This window comes from Embiotoca jacksoni, unplaced genomic scaffold (assembly GCF_022577435.1).
Source record: "Embiotoca jacksoni isolate LCO1_2020_lvr unplaced genomic scaffold, fEmbJac1.0.p SCAF_15, whole genome shotgun sequence".
NCBI lineage: Eukaryota > Metazoa > Chordata > Actinopteri > Embiotocidae > Embiotoca > Embiotoca jacksoni.
The window spans coordinates 2,601,739-2,621,227 of record NW_027185285.1 but is presented as its reverse complement, the minus strand read 5'-3'; the positions used below and the strand labels follow the sequence as shown (position 1 = coordinate 2,621,227).

The following is a 19,489-nucleotide window of genomic DNA, read 5'->3' as shown; positions in this document are numbered from 1 at the left end:
ACTGATGTGAGTAAATTAATCATTAATAACTTGAATTTAGTTATTTCTATTATTATGTTAAAGTCCTGTCATCAAATCTTGGAAGGAATGTTAGGTCAAATCATGTGCGTTCAGTTTTGTTGTTGAGTTGATCTAGATTGTACCTTTACAGATGATTTGATGATACAAAACAATTGTAACTGGCTGTAAGGGGTTGTAATTAACTACTGCACACAGCTCTCTCTCCCATTGGCTGTCCCCCGATTCCCTCCCTCATCGGGTCCTGTGCGTTGTCTTTCTCCCCCACTCTCTCTGTCTCCGTATCTGTGACGGACTCTGTGGAGTGAAGCAGCCTCAGAGGTGTCAGACATCCTCGAGCACAGCCAGTGGCACGGCTTCAGTGATCCAACCATTCACTATAGTGGGCTGCCTTTTGGGTGTCTGAACTGCCTTTCCACAACTACCAATATTTTGTTGTGCATGGAAAGGAAAGTACAGGGTGGCACCGTGCTTTTACGCATGGAGGTTGGAATCAGCCTCACATTTACGCATGGCTGTATCTCATCTCTTCGGAAGATGCTGCCGGGCATATGAGAGCTTGTCAGGGCGTCAAGAAGGGGCGTAAGAAGTGAGCAACGATGCGGGGCACTGAGCTGCTGCTCGGGTACTTTCTGGTGGAAGTTATGGTCTGCGACGCGGATGGTGAGCCGGGTCAAAACGTCGACGACTTCTTAATAGTAAACGGGTTCAACGAGACGCAGGAATTGGAGAGCGAAGTCACGGACAGCCCCCACACGGAGGACAAGTGCCGGGGCTACTACGACGTGATGGGCCAGTGGGACCCGCCGTTCGTGTGCAGGACGGGCAGCTACCTGTACTGCTGCGGCACCTGTGGCTTCAGATTCTGCTGCGCGTTTAAAAGCTCCCGGCTGGACCAGACCACCTGTAAGAACTACGACACCCCGCCGTGGATGATGACAGGCAGACCCCCGCCAAAAGTGGACGTGGCGCTGGACTCCACAAAGGATAAAACCAACCTCATTGTGTATGTCATATGCGGGGTCGTGGCCATAATAGCACTGATAGGGATTTTCACCAAGCTTGGTTTGGAAAAGACGCACCGTCCACATCGAGAAAACATGTCAAGGTCAGTTGGAATTTAATTATTTTGTATCTTTTACATTTGAGAGTAGTAACTTCTGTGTCCTACCATCACTCTGATTGAATCTGTCAAAACATCTAACAGCTGATCAGTCGTGTCGCCACTGGGTGGAACAAAAGATGCTGCAACTTAATCAAACCGAGTTAAAAAGCAACACGTTGTTTCGTAAATACCAACGCAAAACAAATGCACGTGCATACAAAGTGCATTTTTAAAGTGAAGTCAACCAATGGGTTAAACTGGTTTTGCTGCATTCCAAACGCATAAATTGTAGAAACACACTAGATACACTTACATTTACGTTTCTGTCAACGTGATAAAAGTGTGTTTTTGATGTTGATGTTTTTAAGAAATTAAAAAGGGTCAGTATCAAAACTGGTTAAATTCTAGACTGAGCTTGGAAATCCTCTCTCTATTTTCAGCATGCTACAATTGAAACCAAACACAGGGTCAGCTCTATTATTGCAAAGGTTTACAATTACAATTTGCTGAAATTTGTTGAAAAGGCCATTTATTTGAACTTGTTTTTAAAAACATTCCTGTGAGCACAATTGTGCCCAAAATGCCACATAAGACATGCCTGTGAGTAACACACACACACACACACACACACACACACACACACAACACCATTTTTCACATATGCACGCTTATATTTTATGTATATAAAAATAAATATTGCTTTCTGGTCTGAAACATACAGACAATGTAGAAGTGACTTAAAATGCATTACCACGGAGAGCCACTCAATTCACCGCTGATCAGTATTCTGGTGGTCCATCGGTAAATTCATAAGTAAGTGGATAGTAGGCCACAGAAAGCAGTATGTTTGTGGGCGTGCCTGGTTTGGATTCCAATAAAGGTGGGCAGGCAAAGAGTCCTTAGGTTCCATATCAGATCGAATCAAATCCACCCCTCGTCCGACACTTGTGGCTCAAAAAAATCAAGATGGCAACGTCTAAAATTCCAGACTCAAGGCTAGAAAACAGCGGTTCACGAACCAGTGGGTGACAAACTTAAAAGCAGTTGAAAGTCTTGTTTTTGCAAACCTCCAGCAGTTAAAGTTGTCATATTTCTGCAGTGCAGTGGAAACATAGTCAGAGTATGCCGTAATATCACTGTTGCCTTGGTGTAGTTAAAGACTGAGATCACTCCCAACTCTCTAAACAGGGATGCTGATTGTAGTTAGAGGTGCCAAATTTGAATCCTTAAAGAGGCACTCATGAGGAATGTGACTAAAGTTCAGATTGTGCTTGATCAGAACTATTTTCAGCGGCGCATCAGAAATGAAATGTGTTCAAAGTTCTTCCGAGAGGTTATACAGAAAGGTGGTGTTGAGAGCCAGCTGTCACAGAGAGTGGGGTAGAAGCCATATTGTTCAAACATGAGGGATAGCGCCGCATGTTTTCCTACAGTATCTCCTGCAAGTAATTCATGGTGTTGCACCTGGTTGTTCCCATTAAAAGTGACAGACTGTTTTGTCAGGAATGAAAAAAGTGAACTGGAGGGTGAAGATCAAATCCTGGCTACTTTGTCACCTCTGCACAGCGGGGCACTCACACCATTAAGTGGATGTGAATGTTAGATTGTTAGTTCTAGAAAGTTACAGAATTGCTCAGATACAGCCCTCCCTAAACCAATGTCGGAAAGGGGTGTGTGTGTGTGTGTGTGTGTATGTGTGTGTGTGTGTGTGTGTGTGTGTGTGTGTGTGTGTGTGTGTGTGTCCAATCGGAGCAGAGACTTGAACATGAACAGAAAGCCCGAGCTACGAACTTGTGATGAGGGAAGCAACATTTGGCATTTTAGGAGGCAGAGATGCTCTAACAAAAAAAAAAAGGGGAAATGAAGGATCAAATGTTTTTGGAGTTTAAATCAAACTCAGAACTAGAAGTCAGGAAGCAGCAGCCTCTGCTGCTACAGTTTTGACATTTTTTTTTCAGTCCGTCTCTAGTGAGGTCCCCAAATGTTTGGAAGTGGAACACTTAATGGCCTTTAAACCACAGATAGTACACAAAGCTTATGACACTGTGGGTTCTAACATGTTTTCTACCAAATGTCTAAGGTGTTTTCTGTTTACCACCATGAAGGCTATCTTTCTCCAACTTTAACCCTATTTAGTAGTATGAACTTACAGGTGGCAGATAAAAAAAATAATGATTATATGGTATGTTTCTGAAACGGTCACATGGATCTCTTTAGATTTCCTCTTTTCCATGACGGGCCTGTACAAAATCTGTTTGTGTTCATATTTACTGAAAGACGTTCTCTCTAAAATTATTCTTCATCTTTTCAGAGCTCTTGCACATGTGATCCGCCATCCTGCCTCGGATCATACGGATGACATCGGACTTGGTCATCACTACGAGAACATACAAACCAGAGTGACGCTGAACAGTTTCCGTAAGTAGCCACACACCTACATACACAATTACACAACGGAGCAGTTGGATAACACACACCATATCTGTTCACTAGTGCTGCTGTTATGCGCTTGCGGTGCTGCCGACTACTTCCTCTGAGCAGTGCCTGCCACTGCCCTGCAACCTGAATCTCACGCCCGAATTCCTTGATTGTTTAAACAAACCTAAATCTAAAATGGTGAGCCCTGTATATATGATCACCTATCCTGAATTAGCTGTGGAACCGGATGTGATGGATCCCGCCAAAATCCTGCAGGCTGGTGAGGCAGTTAAGTCATATCCTCAGCAATCACTTAACATAGACACTAATTACCACTGACAACCTAGAGCTCCTTCTTAGCCAATACTTATTGTAGGCCGTGGCTTCACGCATTATATTGCACCCTCTCATTCATCAGCACCGACGCCTACACACACCCACACAGACAGAAAGAGTTCTTATTAAGGCTAACGTGCTTACTGACAACCTGCTTACTGCCTTGACAGCTCAGCAAAAGGTCTCTGTCTCCCCACGTCTTTGCTAGCTGGATAATTATGGCAAATGGCATTGCACTTAAAAAAAAAAAGTTTTGCAGATACAGGCAAGCAGCATTTTTTGCCTATGTTTTTAATTAATGTAAGCCAGCAGCAGCCCAATATATGACTTTTGTAAATGCTTAATTCTTTGGCTCAACTGAGATATACTTTCCTGATACATACACAGTCCAATATCATACAGTACACAATGAAAGAATTACAGCTCACAGCATACAGCAGAAGTTAGGAGTTCACTCACTACTACCTACTGAAATTTGTTTGTATAATCTAGGGTTGAAATGAAAATCGTCCTGTTCCTGGCACACATGGTGAAGGACTGCTGTAATACACAGGGGTGGGTGATATGGCCTTAAATTAATATCAGCATATATCTGGGTGTTTTTGCGATAAAAATATTCTTGCCGATATGGAAAATTATGTATCAGCATACAGGAACAGTTTATCTTTAAATATTCAGAAAAAAATAAATAAAAAATGGTGCCTCAGTTCTGTAGTTTGTAAACAATGCCAGTAACTTCAGTGCACTGTGTATCAGCAGGAGAGCTGCTGCTCTGCCAGGACGGCGGTGATCAGCAGCAGATCTTCTAACTACTTCCTCATCACTGTCGTCAGATTCAACAATGTTTTGGCCTGATTTTCTGAAGTTTGAGGTGGATATTGTCCATTAATAAACACATTTTGGGCTTCTGTTGCACTTTTATTTCACTTACAGTAACACAATGAGTGAAATTGTTCACTTGAGCCTCTCCTTTGCTGCGTATGTGTGGTGAAGCACACTGAGGGCAGAGAGGAGAACATCACCACCCACTAAGCTGAAACCCTGTAGAAGTCTTTCAGCCTTGCTTGTTGCTGGATAAGCTGTGAATGTATGTCCTACGATTATGCTGCATAACAGTATGACGTTATTACATCAGCAGGTCCTAGTATTGCCATTATTATGATATAAAAACAAAAATTATCATTAAAAATTATACCGGTATTATCGTGAATGATACAATATGGCATGCACCGAGTAATACACCTAAATTGGGAAAGAAAATCAAGAAAATTACAAATAAGTATCAGAATTCTACAAAATTGCAGATCAAAACGTTCTCCTCAATGTTTAGTTGCAAAAGAGTGCGAAGTCTGTCCAATTTTGCAAGAATGATCTCTGCACCTAAAATAAACTCAAATAATAGTTCTTGATGAGTGATCCCCAACATTAATGGGAGTCTACATTATCTAGCTGCAGAAATGTTACGTAATAAGATTTAGTTATTGATAGGACACCCACATCGACAATTTTCTACATGCTGTTTAACTGCTAAAAGTGCTAAATGTGGCTGCCACGAGGTCACGAGTGCTTTATTTTTTTTAAACCTTAAAAATCAGCTGAGATGCGGTGTCATCGCTCACATGACAATAATTAATCATTCTAAAATCAGACCGCTATCTTTGTTACTTTGCACCTTGACAGAATAATTATCAGTTCGTTAAAAACAGCCATCAGTCCTTCCTGTCACCTGATCTTCAGAAATAGATACGGTGAGCTTTCTTCAGGGCAACAGTCGTTTATTTTTTTTTTATCACCTATGGTGGTGCTACTTGTTGTACCACAGTCAATAATAAAAAAAAAAAATTCCTTTTCATTGCCCATTTTGTCCATATATTGGGATGATCAATACTTTGAAGGAATGCTTGTAAACTGCTATTCAAAATCAGTTTCTGTCCTAACACTGTGCACACTGAAGGTGAACACGTCTCCTACCAGTCCCTGGATTAAATAAAGGAAAATCATCAATGGTGTGATATAACAGAACATCGCTATACTGTAAAAAAGCGGTAGAGCCAATTAAAGTTGTCACCTTTGTAAAAAAAAAAAAAAAAAGTGAAAATTTAATTGCTTTAAAAAATGAGCAGTTTGGTCCTTCCTGTATCCTTTTAGTGAAAAAACAACATTACACATGACAATCATTGCTTATGTAGTTTTAATTTGGTAGACTTCAATGCAGAGTGGCTCTCATCCTTAACAATTTGAATAATATCTTACAACGTTGTAGCTACATCCACAATATTCCAACATCCAGAAAATTTTAAAACCTAGTCAGAGCACATTTGCAATCCCATAGTGTAGGTTCCCTGGTGGATGTCTACCGTATCAACACGGGAGAAGCTAGAAGATTACTTTTATGATGAAGTTTGGTATCTCAGAAAAAGAAACGGGGAAGCACAACGTGAACAAAAAGTAAAATGGTGATAGGCAGCAACTCTAAATGTGTTTTAATCTCAGCGTTCTTCCACAGACTCATGCTGCTTAAATGTGAAACATTTATTTTTGGGACAAGATGACTATTTGGGATGTCATTTATACATTATTATACTAAAGAAGGTAAAGATGCAGCTTTGTTTTTTGTGTTGTGACCTTGAACAGGGAGATCTAGGGCACAGTGGCTTACAGAGAGGTACAAGAGGGATGCTGGGTAATTGAGTTGGCAACAGCACTGTGACAATTGCTGTTTTTTTGACAGCAATCCCTGGAAGGTTACAAGAGGTGAGGTGATATTTGTTTTTCTTGCCACATGGCTTGGTCCTGTACAGCTGTGTTTTCTAGTGCCGGGCCCCAGCTGTAGTAGTCTCCATATATTACAGACAGTGGTGCGAAGCAGTGATTGAAATGCTCCAGTGGGAGCCCCTGTTCCTCATCTGTCGTCTGTCAGATATCACAAAAATCTGTTATGACTTGGCTGTGAACTCTTTATTTTCCACAAGTCACCAGTAACACAGATTGTGCGAGCTGGGTTTCTTTGGCTACCAGTACTATCGTGTGCATGTCCTGCTGGACATCTGTGTGCATGGGGCAACTGTGAAGTGTGGCCTCTTTTTACACCAGGCAGTCAGCCAGAGAGAACAAAGTCTCCACTCACAGCCAACACTTCACTGGTGCATGACAGTCCATTTCCTCACTTCCAGATTGAAATGTACTTCAGCTGCATTACTTCTTACAGCAGCAGAGAAAATAGACACCAGATGTAGAGTCTGCATTTCCACCTGCCACGTTATATGCTGAACATCGTACTGAAGCCTCAAATCTTCAAGGAGATGATTACGAAGTGAATACTTAAAATAGTTGGGTGGCGACAGAAAGTTGGGTTGTAGCGTCACTCTAATTTCTTGTTATTTATAGATGGCGAGCTTAAATTTTCACCACACTAACAGCTGACAACACAGATGCAGTGGGGTCATTAGTCAATGAAATGCATAGAAAATGATTTTTGTAGCTTTTTAAAATTTCACCTGCTGTGAAAACTTTTGCTAATAATTTATGTCTTCACTGTCATGATGGACCTGAAGAAAACTACTTACATGTGGCTCATTATTGCTCTCTGACAGACAAATGTGACATGAAGTGGAGGAAAAACTCTTATTCGGAAGGTGCTGGCTTCATTTTAAAGTTTTGGATTACATTTGGATTAGTGCCTCTCTGTTCTTTACTCTCAAATTAAACTGAGCAATTGTCACCTTGAAATGATTCTCGGTGTACACCATTCACATGCTGCCATATTCTGATGCTCCAGCTGTTTCATGCACAGCTAACAAAATCAGAACGTAAGATCGACAGGGTTGTTCCAGAGCAACATAGGCTACTGTACTTTACAAACATTTTGCTCTCACTATAGAGACACTTAGTTAAATCAAAACAAAACGTTGAGGCATTGTGACTAAAATAGACTGAAATGTCTGAGGTACACTTTTATTGGCACATAGTTTGTTCCAAGTAACTTGGAGAACTTTCCACATTTCGTCTGTGGATTTAGACTGTCTTAATTGCTTTCCGTCTTTTCATGTAATCCCTCAGTGACTCGATCATGTTGAGCTCAGGACTTTGTGTGGACCATGCAATCTATTCCTGGACTGCTTGTTCTTCTTCTGGCTGCATGTTGTTGCTGCGGAAGGATTTTGAGACCGAACAGATGCCGCTTTTTTTGCATTACATGATTGATAAGAACACCTATAGTGCTATATATAGGTTAACTGTTACACAGTACTGTATAGACTCTATTTTAAAAACTGCCGAAAGGACTATTTTTTAACATAACAATCCCGTAAACAAAGTTTACGTCATAAAAACTGTTTCATTGCCAAAATAAAATCTGATTTAAAAGTTTGGAAAAAGTGTTATATTTCTTGATTTTAAAATAAATATAAAAACACAAAAGTTTGTACACAAAGTGAGTATTCTTACCAAACAAATAACAGGTTGATCTATATTGTAGGTCTGAATTGTAAAACAGATTTGATCAAGTTAATTACGAATACTTTAAAGAATAGCTAGGCTAGGCTGAACTATAAATAAGTGACATACAATATAAATATATTGTTTGCTGTTAAGGGCTTCAGAAGTCTAAAGGAGAAGACAAGATATTGACTCAGAGAAAAAAAGAATATTTTCATCATGAACCTGAAAGTAGGCTGCCTGTAAATAAGAGCGCCCTTCTCCTTGTGCCATTTATTTCGGGGCATACAGCTCCCAAAATACTCTCTTAAATCTTTTATGAGTTCCAGGGAGGTGTCTGTCTGGGGTGTTAACTCGCTTATTTCCCGCAACAACCATGGAGTCTTTAACCTTACAACTCTCCAGAAGTGGCCTACTTTCTTGCAGCAGCTGACATGAAAGCTGTGACTTTGACAACAGTACAAGCGCAAATGACACTCAGTCAACACAAAAGTCAGATAAACATTAAAGAGGAAGATAAACAACTACACACATCAGCAGCTCGGTTTAAACTTGCCGTTCTGAAAATAGCAAAGCAACACCAGATGTTAAGAAAAGCATCGTCTTAATTTATCAAGTGCAGACAAATCTACTACCATTTTAGATTTGAGTTTTTAGGAGGAAATCTCATTTTTACTGGCGACAAACAGACAGCCTGAAACAGATCAAATATTTTTCACAAATATTAGAATACTAAACAGTTTGGCCAAAGCCTTCAGTGAATGATGAATATTTCAACCATTTATTTCTGGTTTCTACCTTTAAGGGGATACCCTGACTTTGACCTTGACTGGAGTATCAGATAAGCACACTGGTCATGGGAGACCGCTCAAACGGTGTAACTTACAAACTAGCTCCTGAGTGGGTTGTCGACTTAATGAGGACATAAAAATAGTTTTCCATGGAATGAGTTTGAAAGGAAACTGCGCTGGATTAAATTTGATCTATATGAGTTATTCGTGTTGTTTTAAATAAACCTGTAACTGGTTCTGATTGAAAAGCAGTATTAATGGACTATTCTTGTGGTCGAATTAGTTAAAAGTGAAGTGAATTCAGTTTATGTGGAAGCAGGAGATCTCATCTGACTGTCAGCTGAAACAAGAGCATACTGAATGAGAGCATGCTTGCATGGCCCACTTACAATGAACTGTATGAAACTGAAGCAGGTCAATAAGCTCAGAAAAAGAACTTGACAATTAAACACAGACAGATTTGAGGCAGGGACTTGATGTTTTGCAAAATCTGCTTGTTTGTTTTTACTGAGTTAAATGACTTTTCTGTACATGTAAAAGTGCTGTGCTGTCATCTTTAAAGATTTGTCCGTTAATAAAACTGGATAATATAGGAGCTTTTTATAAAGAAGTTCTTATCATAAAGCAAACACTGTGGCTACATCAACGTTTTGCCACTTAAAATGACCTCCAAATCTTATCTTGCTCATTACACCACCCGCTTGTGAGGTGTGGTGAAGTCAACGATTTGTTGAGGCTGCCCTCTGCATCATATCATGAGACAGCATTGATAATTTGAGACTTTCCAAATTAATTAGCACAGTAATAAAGTTTCTTGCTGACCAGTGGGGAATAAGAGCCTAATTAACCTATTTTCTGTATTAATCATCTGTTTTTATCAGACACATTCTAGACCAAGGACTAATGGACTCATCACATTTTAAACTTTGTAAACTTTAACCATCAACAATCCCTCTGAAGAGTGGACATTTTTTTTTATTTCTATCCGAGTTCTTGGTGGCTGGACTCACAGTAGATTAATACTGCCACTTGTCCGAACCCAGATCACCTTTAAAGAAAGCAACTGCACAATGACAAATTACAGAACAAGTGCTGATTCATGACCTCGTGGCATTTAAAATATCGTGATTTTGCGATTGGTCACACTTGGAGGAAGCATAAATAAACAACAAACAGCTCTACTCTAAAATACAGAACATATAACACAGCAAATGCAGCAGTCCTCAAACTGCCGCCCGTGAATTTGTACGTTCCACGAATCTCCTCCAGTCTAAACGAGAAGACACTCTGAACATCTGTGTGCTCTGTCATGCCAGTAGGCAGGGGGCCAGTCTGTTTGCTGTGCACCCTTTAATTTACCAGATGTCTACCGTAGGATTAGTACAGTTTTACAAAGAGCCGTCACGGCTCTCCAGCTGGGTCCCCAGAAAAGCCTACTTATAGGAAAGAGACACTACCAAGTTAAAGAAACACTTATTGTGTATTCACAGTCATCCAAAATACAAATCAGCTTCATGCTGATTTGTATTTTTGGACGATGACATCATGCAACAGTCACTTTGAAGAAACCAAGCGAGTATTAATTTAAGGAAAAACAAAATGATCAAATATATAAACAGCCCAAAAAAAGGACATCATTTGTCAGTACTTGTCATTTCTATTTCATATTTACAGTACGTGATTAATGTGATCTGACCTTGTAAAAGCGCATGTATGTAGTAAGTGCACATTTGTACATATGACCTCAGTACTTAAAAGGAATTTGTTGTGCAAAGTGTTGCTCGTTTAACTGTTTTTGATTTTGTGGACCCCAAAAATGTCACCTACACATAAAATAAGAAACCGTCTGAATTTCTGCATTAACAGCTTATGTTTCCCCTCCGTTTAGACAGCCCCCAGATGAACAACGTGGCTCAAGCAGCAACTCTGATAAGTCAGCCGTACCCAGCAGTGGGACCGATCAACAGCCCGTATGAACAACAGATGCCCGTCAAGGATCTCAACAAGTACGCCACGCTCAAGGCTGTGGGTAAGAACTTCTTGACCATGAACCATAATGATTAAAAAGCAGTTGCCATTCATCATTTGATCTGATTAGGTAGCATATTACATGCCGTATATATAGCACTTGCATAATTAATCAGGATTTCCCTTCCACCGTATGAGGAGTTTCAAGGTTGATTGAGTGAACCGGAAACAACAGAATCTGAAATATGGATAACCATTAAGAGGAGTTTAGAAGGAAATGAGAAAGACATTTCAGCTGAAATACTTCATGAAATGTTGTTAATTTTGTTACTTGTCTCAACAGATTGTAAATATGTTGTTAAAATATTCCGCCAGCTGTAGTTATTAATAAGTTTCGCTGCCACCCATCTCTTTTTAGTTTAACTTCCAAATTATGTAAGACATCTGGCTTTGTCAATTCTTCAGTCTTTGTTTTCTTATCTACTTCAGATGGACCAATAATTCTGTTGGCACAACAAGGCATTTCAGACATGAACTTCACAACTGCCTCTTTTCTTTAAATAGGAGTGTAGTTGGTTTGAATCTCTATCAAATCTCTGGCTGACAAAAGTCCTTGTGAGTTAATCCACAGTCCATCAATGCCAGCAGAGAGCGGAAGTGAAAGATTATTTATAGAAGCAAGTTTGTTGTTCTTCTCATGTGCTAATTTTAAAGTCTGCAGCCAGTGCCTGAACAAGGAGCAATCGAAACAAGAACAAATAGCAACTGTCAAATTCGTACGACTTAATAATGTGGTGCTGAATGATTTATTTTTATGTCTTTTTATTTTTTAAGTCTTAGATTAAAAACGTACATATATTTGTTGTGTCAAAGTAAGTAAGTAAACAACATCTCAGTTCCCTCTTTAATGTACATTATTAGTAGTAGCAGGATTTGTTCAGTCAACATAATTTACTAAAGGATCTTTGCTGATATTAAAACATCAATGACAGTCAATAGATGTGATGGCACTTAAGAGACTATTTCACACCAAATAAGACTATCATTTTTAATAAACAAGTCACATGTACTAAAAAATTAACAACTAAAGTCTAAACTATGTAATAACTTTAAACCAGAAATGCAGATTTGTTTTTAACTAATATTAAAACCTTATCAACAATCTAAATGAATCTAGAGTATTTATAAATGGATTTACATCTTAAGTAAAATTATATTCCACTACCTTTTATACTCATTTTTGGAGCAGAATATTAATTGCAGTAGAATTTCTAAGAACTTTTGGCGACCAGTCATCATTACCCGCAATCCTGACATGCCTAATATGAACAGAGAAAATGTATAGTGAAGGTACTTGTAGATGTGTACTTGATGCTATTAGCACAGTGAGATTGGAGTCTTTTTTTTTAGATTTCTACCTGAATCAATTAGCTGTGTTTGACAGACCTGGCCATGGAAGAGATGACAGCTATCAGCCTGCTCGCTGCCTTTGCAAATCACACAAGCAGCTGAAGCTTCTCCGCCGCTAATTCATTGAAGTGCCGTAAAAACAAACTGATCATTAGGGAAAATATAAATGGAGCAAATCTTAGCAAATGAAACCGGGAGCAGGAGACAATCAAGAGCAATCAGAACACAAACGAGTGGGAGATGGCATGCAACTCCACGGCACATGCTCAGCCACGAGAACCCCTGTCTTCCTAATACATGTGCTTATCTACCCAACAATGATGCAGGCTTCACTGCAGTGGCTGCTGTAAGGATATTCTGATTATGACTACGGCCATCTCTCGTCTCTATTCCTGTACAAAGTGTGATCCCGGGTGCAGATATAGGCTGCTTCTAACGATGAGGCCACATTAGAGGTCATCTGGGTAACATTTCATTAAAAAAGTTTGAAACGTAAGAGGGGGGGAAAAAAAGACAAAGGCTAACACCGGAGCTTCAAGTGCTCAGGCTCAATTAGTGCTGAAGTGTAAAAAAAACAAAACAGTTTTCACACATTGTTTGGACTTGATTAGGGCCATTGAATCCATACTGTTGTTTGTTTTGAGCAAATTATAGCAGATGATTACAGCAAGACAAATGCCAAAAGACAATGAGCTGTGGTGTATTGGCAAATATCATACCCATTGTTGGAAAAAATACATAATTTTATACATGGAAATGCCAAATATTTAGTAGAATGAGACTGGATGTGCAGTTGCAATATTCTAAATAGCACAAATTTAACTTTACCTGATATGAAAATACACATTTACTTACGTCCTGTAATAAATGATATGACGCTGCCACACATTTATAAACAGTACTCTGAAATACATAAAGTAATCAGTTAAAATTCAGGGATTATGTATCTCATTCATAGGGGGAATACAAACCGTGACTTAAATTCAATTTAAAGCATTATTAGCTATTCAAAAATGTATTTTAAGTCACAGACTCAGCAAATTATGTGTTGCTTGAGTCTTTTAATAAACCTTCATTTCTGACCATGTTTTTGCTTGAATGAAAATTCTGAGAAAATATGAATTTGACAGGATGGGGAAGCCAACAGTGGCGTAGACTATAAACCAAACATGGTAGAACAGAAAGCCGCACACTTGGATCGATGCAGTATATCACTTTTATTGAAGCTTTCAGTCTATCAGACCTTCATCAGAACAATGGACAGGCATATAAAAAGCAACCGGTCCTGTTTTCATTATTGGCGGTGTGCATGACACCTGGGCACATCCTGCTGGTAGAAGCTCGACCTCCCGGGAATTGTAGTTTTCCCAATACAAGCCACTGGATTTAAGTTTATGGAAATCAGTGCCAAGTTGGTGCTTATTGAGGGTTTCAGGACCTAAGAAAAGATTCAGCTGGGTCGGGTGGTGGTATTCCTGCATTATGAACAGTAAGCCACACATTTTTTTTTTTGCTAATTCAGGCACATTTAAAACAAATATATGGATTAAAAATGTACACATTAAATTCCTATTCTAAAAATTAATGAGGTGGTGATTACAGAAATTGTATCATTTTGGGTTTTTGATCATTAGGAGCGGTGTCTATGGAAAAAAAAAACAAAAAAAACGTATTTATTAATGTATGCCTCTTTTTAGCTGTCTGCAGCATCGCAGTCAGGACACAATGCAATATCTAATTAAGGGGGAATGACAAAAACTCTCACGCTGTTTATTTATGTATTTGTTAGCAGAGAAAGCTAACGACAGCTTCCACTGCAACCGGCGGCAAATGATCGAGATGGCAAGCAAAGGCAGCCTTCCAATGGAGGGTGTGGATATGGAGCCAGAGCCGAGTAATCCTTATAGCCCACCCAGACAGCTGTCGTCAAAGCAGAACGGACACAAGTACAAAAGCCACAGGACCCACAGCTCGCAGTCCCCGTCCTACAGCTCCAACACCGCTGCCAGCCCTGGGGTGCCGAGATCCTGGGAGGGCAAGGACACGCTGGCACTCCGACAGAGCTACGGCCCAAAGAAACTCTGCATCATCGAAAAGGAGCTGCACACCACTCGCTACCTGCCTCCACAACCGTACTTCGTCACCAACAGCAAGACAGAAGTGACAGTATGAGGGACTGTGTAAACATCAGGCTTCAGATGAGTCTGCATTGAAGAAAGTCGGTTCCTGCAGGCGGCGGGTGGGAGTTGCAAGAAAGCAGCGTGGACTGTAAGTATGTGCGTCTGCGTATGTGCAGGCAGCGTTTCAGACACCGTCGAAAAAGGTGAAGGGTACCTTAACAGGTCTTAACACTGTGCCACAGGAGGGCACTGTGACGAATGGGTTGTGTTTGATATTCATGTAATCCAACTGCTAAAATGACATAACTCATATATTACAGTGATGACATGTGACACAAAGTACTGTTGTCAGTATCAAAGGACCTTGAAAATAAAGTATATTATGTAATTTATATCAAATCAACATTGTGCAATTGGAAAAAAAATAAATCCTTATTTATCTAACCAAAGCCACGTAGTTGGGTATCGATGAGTCACTGGTCCATAGATACTGTTTAACTGTTCATATGACGCGGAGTACAAATTATTGCATTAGTCCAAAAGGTGTTGGCTAAAGTGCAGATCCATTTGCAATGCAATATTTTTTTATTTTCATTTTATTGTACCCTAATCTGCAATATGCTCTCGATATTATCCCTCTAAATCACCACTTACATGTGTCTTGTCATTTAAAATGTCTCCAAAGTTCCACTGAAGTAAGAAATGTACCAATTTAAGAAAATGATTTTCAGAAAAGAGTAAGTTATTCAGATGTGCTTGCAAAATGCCATCCATTTAGGAGAGATTCATAAACAAAGCCTATCATACTGTATTTTTTAAAATATAGTCTGTAGAAGTGTTACCGTTGACTTAAATGACAAAAGACCTATTAAAAAGTCCATTTAAATTTTGTGAATGTGGCGTCACTTTTTAAAGTGGTAGATGTCTCATTTCAAAGGAAAACGTTTAAATGCATTGAAAACCAACAGATATCGTACTCGTACATAATTAGGAGAAACATTCAGCGGCTGCAGAGTGAACACGCAGTGTCGTATTGGTGTAATGGTGCCTCTCATCAGTATCAGCATGTGTGTGATTATCCTAGAATATACTGTATGTGGAGCCACAGTATTAGCACAGTGATTGGTTTTATTCTTAGTAATCCATTATGCTCCCAACAAAAGTAATTTTCAGTGGGAAGATGGTGGCTCAGAGTTTGCATCAGTTAAACCTCTTAGCTTTTATTAAATATGTTTGTTATTTTTGCAACTCTAATTCCAAATCTCACATCTAATGAATACATCTGGTCTGATTAGCCTAAAAGCAAGTGGTAGCAGTTGACACGTCCGTTGTTGGAGGTTAACAGTTAATTAAGTTCTGCCAGGATGAATGTAAAAGTGTTACGATGACAAGTAAGCCTTGACTTTCCTTTTTCGTTACGACACAAATAAATGGGTTCACTAAATACATCCAGACAATATCTTTGGATGACTGACCATAGCAAGCAACCTTCTACACTACAATTTATCATCTGTTTTGGTGTTCAAAAAGTTTACTGGGAAAATTCTGCCATTTAATGTACCAATACCAAAAAAACTAACTTAAATTGGACTCTGAAACTCTTCCTAAACCCGGCAATAGGTTTTTAATAACCTGGGTTTTCAGGTGTAGTTGACCATTTGTCGCACTTATTTCCCAGCCAAGCAATATAAAAGGATGCTCACGCCTGCCTGCAAGCCTTCCTCATGCAGTTGAGGAGAAGGCTGTACTCAGAGCTGCTACAAAAGTGGGAAGTGGGAGCTGCTGGTGTAAAAGTATATTTACGTCTTCTCAAGTTCATGTCGTTAAAAACTAAAAAAGAAATATACCAAGGCCAGAAATGATACACATTGTTGGTTTAGAGTGGTTGTTAATATTCTCACAGACTTCCGGCCAAGGTTTACGCACTGTTTTCCAATATACATATCTAGTGGACCGAACTATCCTGTCACATAAGTAATCAACTGTGTCAGTGTTTATTTTACAGTCGTATGAAATCTGTCACAATATTCAAAAGGTCAGCTGAGTTTTTTTTATTTCCACCAATATTGTATAGGCCTTACCATTGACTGTTCTTGTTTTGTGGGTGCAAATTGTTTTATTTCCTCGTCACCAACATTGAAACCACTGTTATTGAACTATAGCTCACTGCATTTGCACATGAAGATCTACTGCCAGTTGAAAACAACGTGTACAGTATGAAAATGCTGAGACTACAACATTCAGAAGGAGGACGGTAGCAGCAATGTTTTGGTCAAGTTTAAAAGAAGGCCTCACTAACACACTTTTACTATGGTGGCTATCGTTTCTTTGTCTCGCCGTTATCTCAATATCAGATTATGCATTTGATTATTACTCTAATGCTTGTTATGCATCTCTATGTACAACACAAGGTCATTTTGATTTTAAGATTCCCTGCTGTTGAATATATTCACAATCTCTGTGTTCAGACTGTTGACCTCCTCAAATTGTTCTGCAAAATGACTGAGCTGAGCATTTAAATGTTTTCCATCATTTTTTTGTGCTGTAACATATAATCCCCATGTTGCCTGTGTACTGCAAAAACCTTGAATCTCTAAAATGGCACTTTTGTTGGTATGAATTATCTAAAATCACAGTAAAAACCATTGTTTGGTTTCATGGTGGTGCTTTGAAATACTCGCTGTGCAGTCTGGGGAAGTCCAAGGTTCATGAAACATTTTCTAAATGTGGAAAACCTCCACTGTGGCTTTTACAGCGATACAAGGTTTCTGCAAGCTAGTGCATGCCAACAATGTAAATTTATTTCCTAATTTTATATATATATGCCCTACAAGTGTAGCCTTTATTTTATTTATTTTTTACAAAGGGAATGGTCTTTGGAAATGAATAACTTTAGCAAGTTAGCGCACCTCATTTAACATTCCTGCAACAACTGTTGTAAACAATGTCAGCAAGTCTACCAACAGCTTTTTGCATTCTGTAATGTTCAACTGACTTACCTCTTTCTTTTGAAACAAACATTTGACGATGGCAGGGCACAAAACCAAGAGCCCATAATCACAAAAACAAAGACACACATGTTTATGGAGATGAGTTGTCTGTAGCAGTTTTAGTGCATAGTAAAAAAAACATTTGGCTTTTCTGTTTTAAATTAAAAAAATTCTAGCTGGCTCTGCTGCCCCCAATCTCTCTCTCTCTCTCTCTCTCTCTCTCTCTCTCTCTCTCTCTCTCTCTCTCTCTCTCTCACACACACACACACACACACACACACACACACACACACACACACACACACACACACACACACACACACACACACACACGGTATCATAACACAGAAGAGCCCTCGAGTGCAGTCAAAAGACCTCTTCCACTACAGTTTATGGGACTTTCTGTTCAAGAGTGCTCCAGCTGTATAAAACGTAAAGTGTCATTATACTGTCAACATTAAAATTATTTTTTAATAACTCCGTCTCGTTTCTCAAACTTTCTTAAAGCCACACGTGTCCTTGATTGTAATGATTCCCAAACCAAAACTGGTTGATTTACTGATGGGAATCCCAGTGACACCGAATCTGTCAGTGGTAATATATTAACTTCAAATCATGCTGGCAATTTAGTTGATTGTCGTAGCAGCAACATGACGTGTTTGTGTTGAACTGCACATTAAGAGAAGTTATCTTAGCTTTGATGTTCAGTGTTGATGCCTTACTGATTAAGAAAACAAAATGCAGGTCTAAGACATATTCCTACAGTGCATGGAAAATCTATTGGATGTACTTTTTTTTTCTGGCTGCTTATTTCATGCCCTAAATTTGTTATATTGGACTCTCACATTTTTTATTTGAATGTTAAATATATCAGAAATAAGACACTCTTTTGTCCAAAGCTCAATCACTCAGGCGGAAAGATTTAGAACTTCTCACTCAACAGCTCATGCGGAAAAAGATTGTTTCGCTGCATTAACACAATAACAGTATGAGGCAGCTACAACCTTTCATTCACTCATTCAGTCTGAGCACTTGGTTCTATTCAAATTGATTTCTTCATTGTGGCCTTACTCACTACTCTCATGTGAAACACTCGATACATGCTCATCTGTCAAGGTGAGGATAAGTAAAGGAGCTGAATCGATTCAGCCAAGTGCTAATGCCTCATTGGATTAGTTCAACTCTTTGGAGAGTCTGAGGCTCGTCTCTTGTTGATAAGTGAACTGCATGATTGAATAAAAGGATAATAAATGTTGAAAAGAAAAACAATGAAAGAGAACAAAGCTGAACATGGAAGGAGGTACTTTTTGTTATCTGAAACTTGTGGTTTGCTCTGTTTATGTGTTTGGTGGTATAACCTTGCATGAGAATCCAAACATTCTTGAAACAACTAAACCACAAGACATTATGTTTTACATGGGAAAAGTACACAACCCGCAAAAATGAAAGCACCAGAACCGCAGAAGGTTGACTTAGGGCATATTCAGTCACTTTGTACACTTTCAATGGTTAGAGAATTCAATCCATTCTGGACTTCTTACTGCACGTTACTCCTGTTTACAGCTGTACTTTCAATCAAAACTCTAGTTTTAACAAGCCTCTGGGAGGACTGTCATTCTCTTTAAAAATGCCAGGAGACATTTTTGTTAATTAGCAAATCCTGTTTCCTACCACCAGGGTGGTTCCCTCTGGAAATGAAATCAGCACGATAACCCAATTCAGTCAGACAGAGGTGCACAGGATGTACTGGTCTATAAGAAATCTTGATCCTACAGCAATGAAATAGAAAAGTTGCATTACTTTTTTCAAACATGAAGTAATGCAGGGTTGGACTCTTCACATGAACTAACAAACAGTCAATTCATGAATGAAAATAAGTTTAAGAAAAATAATATT

The 19,489-nt window shown here is 39.2% G+C and overlaps 1 protein-coding gene across 2 annotated transcripts; it reads left to right on the top strand.

Moving 5' to 3' along the window:
- Positions 1–312: 312 nt before the first annotated feature.
- shisa9b (shisa family member 9b) lies at positions 313–18,070 on the top strand. 2 transcript variants are annotated; one of them, XM_069148785.1, is made up of 4 exons: positions 313–1,126; positions 3,435–3,541; positions 10,994–11,134; positions 14,276–18,070. In XM_069148785.1, exons 1-4 carry the CDS (start codon positions 618–620, stop codon positions 14,653–14,655), a joined length of 1,137 nt encoding a protein of 378 aa, XP_069004886.1. In that variant the 5' UTR covers positions 313–617; the 3' UTR covers positions 14,656–18,070. The 2 variants fall into 2 exon arrangements, with proteins under 2 accessions (XP_069004886.1, XP_069004885.1); XM_069148784.1 differs by having other exon boundaries at positions 14,273–18,070.
- Positions 18,071–19,489: the final 1,419 nt, after the last annotated feature.

What these genes read in the sequence shown, in the direction of transcription:
- shisa9b (XM_069148784.1), top strand. Translation starts at nt 618, where the DNA reads ATGCGGGGCACTGAGCTGCTGCTCGGGTACTTTCTGGTGGAAGTTATG. An exon ending in AGTGACGCTGAACAGTTTCC is followed by an intron (nt 3,542 to 10,993) that starts GTAAGTAGCCAC and finishes CCCTCCGTTTAG; the next exon opens with ACAGCCCCCAGATGAACAAC. An exon ending in CGCCACGCTCAAGGCTGTGG is followed by an intron (nt 11,135 to 14,272) that starts GTAAGAACTTCT and finishes TGTATTTGTTAG; the next exon opens with CAGAGAAAGCTAACGACAGC.